The 12,623-nt window shown below is 41.6% G+C and overlaps 1 protein-coding gene across 7 annotated transcripts in view; it reads left to right on the top strand.

The window, feature by feature from the left end:
• slc26a10 (solute carrier family 26 member 10) overlaps window positions 1-12,623 on the top strand; it is a 142,089-nt gene that overhangs the window by 20,463 nt on the left and 109,003 nt on the right. For all 7 annotated transcript variants that reach the window (XR_009509001.1, XM_059956119.1, XM_059956121.1 and 4 more), the window contains 3 exons: window positions 775-932; window positions 5,278-5,442; window positions 8,611-8,763. Coding sequence is in view for 6 of the 7 variants with exons in the window: in XM_059956119.1 (XP_059812102.1) it covers window positions 775-932; window positions 5,278-5,442; window positions 8,611-8,763 (476 nt within the window). In the remaining variant the exon portion in view is untranslated. The remainder of the gene's footprint in view (window positions 1-774; window positions 933-5,277; window positions 5,443-8,610; window positions 8,764-12,623) is intronic.

Below are 12,623 nucleotides of genomic sequence, written 5' to 3'. Positions count from 1 at the left end.
GGTCGGGATCAGGGCCAATGACCTCGTTCTCCACGACATACTCAAGGATAGCGAGTCGGGTGGTTCCGAACACACACTTGTCCCTGTTATAAGTAAGGTTCAGGGCTTTGGCCACTTGGAAAAATCGTTGGAGGTTGTCGTGACCACAGATGGTGATATTATCCAGATAGGGAAATGTAGTTCACGACACTGAGTGTGTACCTCCTACTTGATGGTAACAATGAGAAGAGGGCATGTCCTTGATGGTGGGGGGTCCTTAATGACGGACGCTTATCATACTGATAATGAAACCTTTTATTGTTAGCAGGAGGAGAAATTATTTTATATGGGTCAGAACCTAATGGTCAATGGTAGAGCCCACCTCCTGACATTCAGCTTCGGAGGTGGAAAACAAGCAAACAGTAATATTTTCAAACCTTTTAAGTGCTGGTGACCAAAGATTAGCCTCTCCACCTGACTCTTGAACCAAAGGAGATAACTTCACTCACCCCATCACTGAATATTCCCACACCTATAGACTCAATTTTAACTATCCTTCATCTCATGTTCTCAGTATTTATTGCTTATCTATTTATTATTTTTTTTTTGGTTTTGTATTTGCACAGTTTGTTGTCTTTTGCACTTTGGTTGTTTGCCCTGTTAGGTACGACCTTTCTATTCTATTGTCTTTCTTGGATTTACTGAGTATGCCCACAAGAAAACTAATCTCAGGGCTGTATATGATGACGTTTATGTACTTTCATAATAAATATACTTTGAATTTTGAACTTGCAGGCACCTTTGCTGGGATAAGTTTGATGACTGGCTCTGTGGTTGAGCGGCTGGTACCCCACCCGTCGGGATGGAACGTAACAACCCAGGAGGACCCAGAGCTAGAGAAGCAGCGGATATCTGTGGCGTCAGCTGTGACCTTCCTCTCAGGACTGATGATGGTAATTACTCCTGTCTCTCTCTCTCTCTCCTTGCTGAGTTTCAGCTGGCCGGCCCCCATCATCCTCTTGTAACCTCACCCACAAGGCCATACAGTCATCTGGGCAAGCCCTTCAACCCAGGTACTTTCCTCTGTAACTGTAGGAGTTGCAGCACCTGTCTAGATGCTATTAAACATTTCCTAGCCACGTACCTGTCCAAGTGTCTGTTAAATATTGTTAGTGTACTATCTTGTTTTGACTATTGTCTACCTGCACTGCACTGTACTTCCTCTGCAGTTGTTAGACTTTATTCTGCATTTTAGACCACAAGACATAGGAGGAGCATTAGGCCTCAGTATTACATCTTTGCTTCTATATTCTAGTCCTCTCTAAAGGAATGGTAATATTGGGCTTCCTCAGCACCGGCTCAACCTGCAAGTTAATCGATAGGGAATCCTGCATGAGAACTCACAAGTCCCTTTCCACCTCATATTTTTGAATTTTCTATCTGCTTATAAAATAGTCTGTGCTTTTGTTCCTTCTGCTAAAGTGCATGACCATACACTTCCTGACACTGTATTCAATCTGCCACTTCTTTGTCCATTCTCCCAATCTGTCTATGTCCTTCTGCAGACTCCCTGCTTCCCCAACACTACCTGCCCCTCCACCTATCTTCATATCATCTGCAGACTTGGCCACTAGCCATTAACTCTGTCATCCAAATCATTGACATATAGCGTAAAGAGAAGCGGCCCCAACACTAACACTTGTGGAACACCACTAGTCACACTGGCAGCCAATCAGAAGAGGCTCCCTTTATTCCCACTCTTTGCCTCGTGCCAATCAGCCAATCCTCTATCCATGCTAGTATCTTTCCTGCAATACCATGGGATCAACTTGTTAGGCAGCCTCATGTGTGGCACCTTGTCAAAGGCCTTCTAAAAACCCAAGTACACAACATCCCCCAATTTTCCTTTGTCTACCTTGCTTGTTACTTCTTCAAAGAATTCTAACAGGTTTGTCAGGCAAGATTTTCCTTTAAGGAAGCCATGCTGATTTTATCATATGCCTCCAAGTACGTTAAACCACATCCTTAACAATTAATTACAACATCTTCACAACCACTGAGGTCAGGCTAACTGGTCTATAATTTCCTTCCTTCTGCCTCTCTTCCTTCTTGAAGAGTGGAGTGACAGTAGTAACTTTGCAGTCCTCCCGAACCATGCCAGAATCTAGTGATTCTTGAAAGGTCATTACCGAAGTCTCTTCAATCTCTTCAGCCACCTCTTTCAGAACCCTGGGGTGTCGTCCATCTGGTCCAGGAGACATATCCATCTTCAGACCTTTCAGCTTTCAAAGCACCTTCTCCATAGTAATAGCAACTTCACTCACTTCTGCCCTGACACTTTTGAATATCTGGCGTACGGCTAGTGAAGACTGATGCAAAATACTTATTCAGTTCACCCGCCATTTCCTTGTCCCCTAATACTACCTCTCCAGCAGTCCAACATTTATTCTTGCCCCTCTTTTACACTTTATATACTTTATCTGAGAGAACCATTTGGTATCCTCTTTGATATTATTGACTAGCATACCTTCATGTCTCATCTTTTCCCTCCTTAGGGCTTTTTAGCAGCATTCTATTGGTTTTTAAAAGTTTACCAATCATCTAACTACCCATTGATTTTTGCTCTATTATGTGCCCTCCCTTTTGCCTTTATTTTGGCTTTGATTTCTCTTGTCAGCCACGGTTGCATCATCCTGCCCTTAGAATATTTCTTCTTTGGACTGTAGCTATCCTATGCCTTCTGAATTGCTTCCAGAAACTCCATCCATTGCTGTTTTCCCACCATCCCTGCTAGTATTTCCTTCCAATCAACTTTATGCAGCTCCTCTCTCATGCCTCTATAATTCCCTTTACTCCACTGTAATACTGATTGAACTGACTTTAGTTTCTCCCTCTCAAATTGCAGGGTGAAGTCTATCCTAAGGTCACCTTTATTTTAAGCTCCCTAATCAAATCTGGTTCTCTTCACAACTCCCAGTCCAGAATAACCTTTCCTCCAGTGGGCTCAACCACAAACTGCTCTAAAAAGCCGTCTATCTCTTAGGCATTCTACGAACCCTCTCTCTTGGAATCCAGCACCAATCTGATTTTCCCAATCTACCTACATATTGAAATCTCCCATGTAACAATTGTAACATTTCCCTTTTGGCATGCCTTTTCTATCCTCCATTGTAATTTGTCATCTACATCCTAGCTACTGTTTGAAGGCTTGCATATAACTCCCATCAGGGTCTTTTCACCCTTGCATTTTCTTAACTCTACCCACAACGATTCTACATCTTCCACTCCCATGCCACCTCTTTCTAACGATTTGATTTCATTTTTTACCAACAGAGCCACACTAGTCCTGTCTACCTGCCTGTACTTTCCATACAATGTATATCCTTGGACATTAAGCTCCCAACTTTCAGCCACGACTCAGTGATGCCCATAATGTCATACCTGCCAATCTCTTACTGCACTACAAGTTCATCTCCCTTATTTTGTATACTGCGTGCATTGAAATATAACATCTTCAGTCCTGTATTCATCACCCTTTTCAATTTTGTCAACCTATTACATTGCAATTAATGCCACTGACCACAATTTTGCCCTATCATCTGTCTGTCCTTCCTGACAGTCTCACTGCACACTGCCTCTGCTTGTAAACCAACTGCCCCACCCTCAGCCCTATCACTCTGGTTCCCATCCCCCTGCCAAACTGGTTTAAAACAACCCCAACACCTCCAGCAAACCTGCCAGCAAGGATATTGGTCCCCCTCATGTTTAGGTGTAACTAGTCCCCTCTGTACAGGTCTAACCTTCCCCAAAAGAGATCCCAGTGATCCAGAAATCTGAAACCCTGTCCCCTGCACCAGTTCCTCAGCCACGCATTCGTCTCCCAAATCACCCTATTCTTGCTCTCACTGGTGTGTGGGACAGGCAGCAATCTGGAGATCACTCTGCTGGAGGACCTGCTTTTCAGATTTTACCCAGCTCCCTAAGTTCGGTCTACAGGACCATCCTCCTTTTCCTACCGATGTCACTGGTACCAATATGTACCACGGCTTCTGGCTGCTCACTCTTCTCCTTCAGAATGCTGTGGACCTGCTCTGAGACATCCCTGACCCAGGCACTGGGAGGCAACATATCATCAGGGTGTCTCTGTCGCATGACAGAATATATGACACACACACAATGTGCTGGGAGCTCAGCAGGTCAGGCAGCACTGCAGTACCTCCGGTACAGAATAAAGTGGCCACTAAGTGCATGTTCAAGGTCTTCAGCTGCTGTAGCCCGTCCACTTCAAGGTTCAATGTGTTGTGCATTCAGAGACGCTCTTCTGCACACCACTGTTGTAATGTGTGGTTATTTGAGTTACTGTCACCTTCCTGTGAGTTTGAAACAGAATGGCCATTCTCTTTTAACCTCTCTCGTTAATGAGGTGTTTTTGCCCACAGAACTGGATGTGTTTTAGTTTTTAGTACCATTCTCTGTAAACTCTGGAGACTGTTGTGCATGAGAACTCCAGGAGATCAGGAGTTTCTGAGATATTTAAACCATCCACCTTGCAATAACAATCATTCCACAGTTAAAGTCACTTAGATAATATTTTTCCCCATTCTGATGTTTAGTCTGAACAACAACTGAACCTCTTGACCTCTGTGTGTTTTTAATGCATTTTTAATTTTTTAATGCATTAAGTTGCTGCCACATGATTGGCTGATTAGATATTTGCATTAATGAGCAGGTGTACCCAATAAAATGGCCACTGGGTGTATTTTGAGACTTCATTCATTGGAGCATGGTGGACTGAGAGGTGAGATTATAGAGGTGTATGAAAACATAAGGGGCATAGATAGCATCAATACACTCAGTCATTTTTCTAGGGTTGGGGTACCAAGAACTAGAGGCCAAAGGTTTAAGGTGACAATGGAGAGATTTTATACGACTACGAGGGGCAAATTTTTCACCCAGGTCAGTACATGGAATGAGCTGCCAGAGGAAGTGGTTGAATCAGGTACATTAACAACATTTAAAGATTATTTGGACAAGTACATGGATAGGAAAGGTTTAGAGGGATATGGGCCAAGTGTGGCCAAACACAGGCAGATAGGACTAGTTTGGATGGGCATTGTGGTCAGCATGGACCAGTTGGGCCAAATGGCTGTATGACTCTATAACTGTGATACAGTGGTACTGAAATAAAGTGAGGTTCTGCCTTAAAACGTGCACTGCGTCTGCTCACACCTTGCTCTCCTCTGTAACTCAGTATGTGCACGTTCCTACGGTTATGCCAGTTCACTCTTGCTCTTACAGATTTGCATGTTTGTTCTGCAACTGGGGTTTCTTTCCACCTACTTGTCGGACCCAATCGTGAAGGCGTTTACCAGTGGCACGGCTTTCCACGTCACCGTCTCGCAGCTCAACACCATGCTTGGACTGAGGCTTCCGCGCTTCACTGGACCCTTCACCCTCTTTAAGGTTGGCTTTGTCGTCTGGATGGCTGTCTCTGGTGAATTTGCTCAGGTGGTCAGCAGTTACCAAGGTGGATAAGTCTGCCCACTTTCTCATTCACTGGAGAACCTTCCATTCTGCATCTTCAAAACATCCTCTGTTAGCAGAAAAGTTCACTTCAAGTGTTTCTTATGCTTCCTTACAACACTGAAGGCAGACATTCAGCCCATTCAGTCTATTCTAGCTCATAGATGCATCCCATTCTCCCATATTTGTATCAATTCTCCCCGGATTCCACCCCTCACCCACACACTAGGGGCAATTTGCAGCAAAGCGATTAGCCTAACAACCCGCATGACTCTGGGATGTGGGAAGATACCCACATGGTCAGAAGGAGAATTTGCAAACTCCACACAGACAACGCCTGAGGTCAGCCCTGAGCTTAGGTCTCTGCATTACCTGCTATATCACTGCCACGCCCATTTCCTTTTCATATTCCTCAAAAAGAGGCTGATTTGCTCCATAATTGCCGTTTATCCTCCACACAAGCCCCTTCCAGCCCTGCTTAAGGCCTGTCCACTTCATGTGCTCCCCATAGCGACGGGTTCCACATTCACACTCTTCTTCGGGTAAAGACAATTGGAGATTGGTATTAAATGTTTGTACAGGCAGAAAGTGTCTGAATAACCTGAGCCCTACTTCCCTTTAATGAAGAGCAGTGGCCCCTTTAAGCACTGCTGCTATTCTCTTTATTCACGGCTCTGTTTGAAAGTTTGAGGCTAAAATTTAGTGGTATCTGTCCACTTGAGGCTTGCCCTCTGCCACAAACATATAAAACCAAGTATTGGATGTAAATAATCAGAAAATACAATAAAGAACAGAACAGCACAGAAACAGGCCCTTTGGCCCACAATGCTGTGCCCAGCTAATTAAACTAATAATGCCTCAATGAATTAACTGCACATAGTTTATACCCTGCCATTCTCTGCACATTCATGTGCCCAGCTAAGGGCCTCTTAAACACCTCTGTATTATTTGCCTCCATCACCACCCCTAGCAGCACATTCCAGGCACCCAGCACTCTCTGTGCATAAAACATTGCTCCACACATCTCCTTTGAATTTATCTCCTTCTCACCTTAAAGTCACCTACAGCAGTATTAACTTGTTGTCGACTTATCTATGCCCCTCATACTTTTATAAACCTCCAGAGAAAACAACCCAAGTTTGTCCAACCTTGCATTGACTCCATGGGCTGAATGGTCTTCTTCTGTCATGAGCAATTAGGAAATAAGGATAGTTTACGTTCAAGTTTATTGTTTTAGGGATACAGACCTAGAGTAAGTGCCATGAAAATTAGATTTTTCCAGTAGCAGGACAGTACATTACAGACATGACTAGCATAAATTAACATAAACTTAAATTAACATAATTTTTACATGTCAGTGCCATTGGTACAGATCAGGAAGGAATAACTGGGCTCATTGAAATTCATTCACTTCAAAGTTCAAAAATTCAAAGTAAATTTATTATGAAAGTGCATATATGTCACCATATCCTATCTTGAGATTAATTTTCTTGCAGGGGTTTACAAGAAAATAAAGAAATAGAGTAGTATTTATGAAAAACTATTAATATCAAAGATCAATAAACAAGCAATGTGCAAAAGAAGACAAATCAAGCAAGTAATAATAAATATTTAATAGTTGTAGAATCTTTAGAAGTGAGTCGATAGTTTTTAACTGTAGGTTTGTCAAAGTTTACACAAACTTCTAAGAAAGAGGTACTGCTATGTCTGCACTTACCTGCTGGTGCCATGACAGATCCACTGATACGGTAATGCCAAAGAATTTAAAGATACTGGCCCTCTCCATCTCCGATCCCCTAATAAGGACTAGCTCATGTACTTGTATAAACTTATGAATCATCTTGATAAACAGAAAGGCCACTTTATCCTTGGCAGAGCAGTCAGAAGCGGGGTAGGAATTTAAAATAATAGAACAAAGAACAGAGAACATGGATCAGTACAGGACAGGAACAGGTCCCTTGGCCTACAATGTTTACACTGAACATTGTTGCAGAATTAAGCCAAATCTCTTCTGTCTGCACATGATCCATATCTTTCCATTCTCTGCAGATTCACGTGTCTCGCTAAAACTTCCAGGCACCCACTGCTCTCTGTGTAAAAAATCATCCCCCGTCTCACCTTAACCGCCTGATCTCTAGTATTTGACATTTCTACCCTGAAAAAAAGATACTCTACCCTATTTATGCTCTCATAATTTTATAAACCCCTATTAAACACCCTCATAATTTTATAAGCTTCTGTTAAGTCTCCCTGCAGCCACCACCACTCCAGAGAGTTTGTCTAATCTTTCTTTATTGCTCATGCCCTCTAACCGAGACAGATAGAACTCTCTGCACCCTCTTCAAGGCCTCCACATCCTTCCTGTAATGGGGCGACCAGAACTGTGCACAATAATCCATGTAAGGCCTAACTACTTGGAGTAGAAGGATTTGAAGGGAAATAGAGATAATGGGTGGCCCGGAACTCACTGTCTGAAAAGGTGGGAGAGACAGAAACTTCTCCCCACAATTAAACAGACCCTAGTGCGTGGCTGAAATCCTGCAACTAGCAAGGATTTCAACCTTGGATTCCAACAAGTACAGTGCTGAAAAACGGGTTTGAACTGAGTGGTGATGGGCTGAACAGCCAGAATTGTGCTGTAAAATTTCAATAATTCTGTCCTGTCTTGAACGTTGACTATTTCCTTTGCTTCCTAGAGTAGCAGAGAAGAAAAAGGGGTAGCATGGTAGCGTAGTGCATGGTAGTGCTGTAATTGCTTTACAGCACCATCGATCAGTGATTGGGGTTCGATTCCCGCTACTGCCTGTAAAAAGTTTGTACAAAGATATTTCTAAAGCTATGTTGCACAGGGATTCATCGTAGATCTAGGCCTTTCCATCAGGTTCCCCTGACATATGAAGAGGTCAGGTAAAGTAGGACCTCATCTGCCGGTGGCACCAACCCCTATTATCTGAAATGGTCTGGGATAATGTAACTCTATGTTGCCTCTTAATGAGACTGAGAGACACCAAAAGCAGCTTCTTAAAATAATTATTATCAGACAAAGGAGAACGAATGGAGGGGCTGAACTGTGCAAAATACGTAAGGTATTATTTCTTATCTTTGCAGACACTGGCATCGCTGCTTGGAGCCCTCGCGATGACAAACATTGTCGAGCTGATTATTTCACTGATTTGCCTCAGTGTGCTCATTCCGATGAAGGAAATCAACAGCCGCTTCCAGCAGAAGCTCAGGACCCCCATCCCCATCGAGATCATCATGGTGAGGGCATGCCAACTGGTGCTGGAATATTTGGCATTCGGGTGCTTAGGAAGTAAATGGGAGGATCCGGCATTGCTGGGCCTCTCTGTGGAGGCATTGACAGGAGTGAAGGGGAGGAGCACTTGGGTCAGTCCCAGAAGTCAGATCAGGGCTCATCTGTAATGATAGACACAAAAGATTCTGCAGATGCTGGAAATCTTTTGTTTGTGCTACTCTGTAATTATTTATTTTTATTTGGACATACAACACACTAACAGTCCAATGAGCCCATGCCACTCGATTACACCCGTGTGACCAATTAGCCCACTAACCTGTACATCTTTGCAATCAGAACACCTGGAGGAAACCCACATGCTTACAGTGAGAATGCACAAACTCCTTACAGGCAGCAGCAGAATTGAACCCAGGTCACTGGTGCTACGTTAACCATACGCTACAGTGCAACCCCACCCCACGATCACGTAATCTGCTGCTCCAGTTTTGTTAGTCAAGGGTTAAATATTAGCCCAGATACCAGTTCTTCAAAATTATGCTCTGGGATCTATCACATCCACTCCTGAGAGGACAGGCAGCACTTTTATCTTTATACATCTGTTGGACTAGCGTCTCCTGTTAGTCACGTTTACAATGGACTAGTAATTGAATTCCCACCCACTGAAGCTCACTAACCGCACATTGACACGAAGTGCCCAACATAAACAAGCAAATCCTTCACCACACAGCAAGGGCTCCAATTGTCGTCTGGTGTTTGCTTGGATAACAAGGACATCGTTTCTCTGGGGATGATTCCAGCTTCTGGCTATGTTGCCCAAAGTGAATGTTTCTGAGGGTGTGTGGAGCCTCTGTTATGACAGTGCTGTCGCAAATCTAGTCTTGAGGACAGTCAAAACACACAGGGGTCAGAGACGAAACTACATCCCTAAATTTAACCTAAACCATGTCTGAGCCTGCCCTCTCCCGACCCCTCTACACTCCACACACTGTAATGTTATACGTTTAGTCAAGTTCCAGGCTCCGTTAATATTGGTCCAGTTAGTTACCCTTCCTGCCAGCACGACTGCACATTTCAATTAACGGAAACTCCTTTGACAGTTCACACTGTGCTGGTATTGGACTGGAGTATCAGCGTAGTTTCCTTAGAAAGTCATTGGCCAGTCACACTCTGCATCCACAGTAAGAGTGTTTGCCATTTTGGAACGGTCACTCACTGAGCTTTTATTGAAGAATGTTGCGTGTATCAGAATCAGGTTTATTATGACTGATGAGTCATGAAATTTGTTGCTTTGCAGTAGCAGTACAGTGCAGTACATTAAAAAAATACTATTAATTTCAAAAGAGAAACTGCAAGGTAGTATAGTGGGTTCATGGACTGTTCATAGATCTGATGGAACAGGGAAGAAGCTGTTTTCAAAACATTGAGTGTGAATCTTCAGGCTCCTGCAGCTCCTCCCCAGTGGTAATAATGAGAAGAGGGCGTGTCAGAGATGGTGAGGAACTTTAATGATGGATGCTGCTTTCTTGAGGCACCGATGTTTGAAAGTTTTTTGTTTTCTTTTTACTAGCAATTATATTAAGAAGTCTGTTTTAGTATAGTGTTAATTACTTATTCGGATTTTGTGTGGATCTATTTTTCCTCCTTTATATATTTGGAGTCACCTTCTGGGGACAGGGGGGTAGATTTAGTGTCATACTTTTTTTTTCTGGCCTCCTTTAGGCGCAGCAGGGTCTCTTTCCGTGGGTGGTGGGCGGAGGGTTCCTTTCTAATCCTTTTGGTCTTTTTATTAGTTTTTCTAGTTTTTTTCATCTGGGCTGATTTCAAACTACTAAAATGTCCGCTGTGTCGTCATTTCCGGGTCCTCCCCTTACTTTTGTTCCTCTTCTGGGTGCATGAGTTCATACTTTGGTTAACTCTTTATATACCAAAGGGTTGATTCTAGAAATATGGCTCAGACCATTAATTTTGACTCTTGGAATACTAATGGCTTAAACCATCCGATTAAATGGAAAAAGATTTTTAAAGTATTCCAAAGACTGAATGCGCATATTATTTTTGCACAAGAAACTCATGTGAGGAAAGAGGGTAATCAACATTTTTTTAGGTTTTTTAGGGGTCAACAGTACCATTCGAATTTGAATGCGAACGCCAAAGTAAAAGGAGTTTCAATTTTTATTGACTCCTCTATTGCATTTGTTCAACACGATATTATTTTGGATCCGAGTGGTAGATTTTTGTTAATTACTGGATTACTTTTTAATAAGAAGGTTGCTATGGTTAATGTTTATGCTCCAAATGTGGATTGTCCTGATTTCTTTAAGTCTGTACTTACTTCTGTACCTAATCTAAATGAATATATGTTAATAATGGGTGGTGACTTCAACTGCTGTTTAAATCCTTTGCTGGATAGATCTATATCCATTCAGACTTTACCAAATAAGTCCGCCACTTACATCAATTCTTTTTTGACTGATAATGGAATTTTCGATATTTGGAGGTTTCAGCATCCTAAGGACAAAGAGTTTTAATTTTTCTCACATGTTTATCATTCTTACTCGAGAATTGACTATTTTTTCATTGACTCTCATTTTATTCCATCTGTAATTGGTTGTAATTATGACATTATAGCCATCTCTGATCATGCTCCAATGAAACTTTCTATTAAATTTATGGATACAGCTTCTAGTGCTAGACAATGGTGATTTGGTTCTACCTTACTGCAAGATCCGGATTTCATTAAATTTATGAAGGAACAGATTGATTTCTTCTTTTCAACTAATTCCACGGATGAAATTTCCTGCAGAACACTTTGGGACACTTTTAAAGCATATATACATGGACAGATTATCTCCTATTCTGTTGGTTTGAGAAAATGTATTAAGAAGGAAACTCGTTTATTGGTTGATAAAATTAAAGAAATTGACAAGAAATATTCGATTGCTCCTAGTAAGGAGCTTTACAAACAAAGGGTTGAACTTCAAATGGAACACAGTTTATTACTTACATCTTCAATTGAAAATCAATTAATGAAAACCAGAAGTGATTTTTATATACATAGTGATAAATCGGGTAAACTGTTAGCTAATCAATTGAAGAATGCTTCGGTTAAACATCAAATTATTAAGATTCGTCAACAGAATGGTGAACTGACAGTTAATCATGCTGAGATAAACAAATCTTTTCAAGATTTTTAGACCTCCCTGTATCATTCTGAATTTCCTCATGATCGTAATAGCATGCATGATTTCTTTGGGAAATTGAATTTTCCAAAATTATCATCAGAAGATCTTTTAATATTAGAAACTCCTATTACGGATGTAGAAATTAAAGGTGTTATTTCCTCTATGAATTCGGGTAAAGCACCAGGTCCAGATGGGTATACAGTGGAATTTTTAAAGTTTTTTTCCTCTACTCTTTCTCCTTGGCTATGCAGGGTTTTTGAAGAAGCAATTAGACTAGGTAAATTACCACAAACTTTTTATAGAGCTTCCATTTCTGTAATATTGAAAAAAGATAAAGACCTTATTGACTGTGCATCCTATAGAACAATATCCTTATTGAATGCAGATTCCAAGATCTTTTCCAAGTTACTGGCGACCAGGTTGAGGTATTACCTCAAATTATCTTGGAGGATCAAACTGGTTGTATTAAAAATCATTATTCTTTTTTCAATATTAGGAGATTATTGAATATTGTTTATACTCCTTCACGCAGCGCCTCAGAATGTGTCATTTCATTAGATGCGGAGAAAGCATTTGACAGAGTTGAATGGCCATATTTATTTACTGTGCTTGAGAAGTTTAATTTTAGTCCGACATTTATATCCTGGATTAAATTGATATATCATACTCCAGTAGCCTCGGTT

The sequence above is a fragment of the Hypanus sabinus genome, chromosome X1 (assembly GCF_030144855.1).
Source record: "Hypanus sabinus isolate sHypSab1 chromosome X1, sHypSab1.hap1, whole genome shotgun sequence".
Lineage (NCBI taxonomy): Eukaryota > Metazoa > Chordata > Chondrichthyes > Myliobatiformes > Dasyatidae > Hypanus > Hypanus sabinus.
Note: the sequence above shows the minus strand (reverse complement) of the source record. Positions and strands in the feature narration are given on the sequence as shown.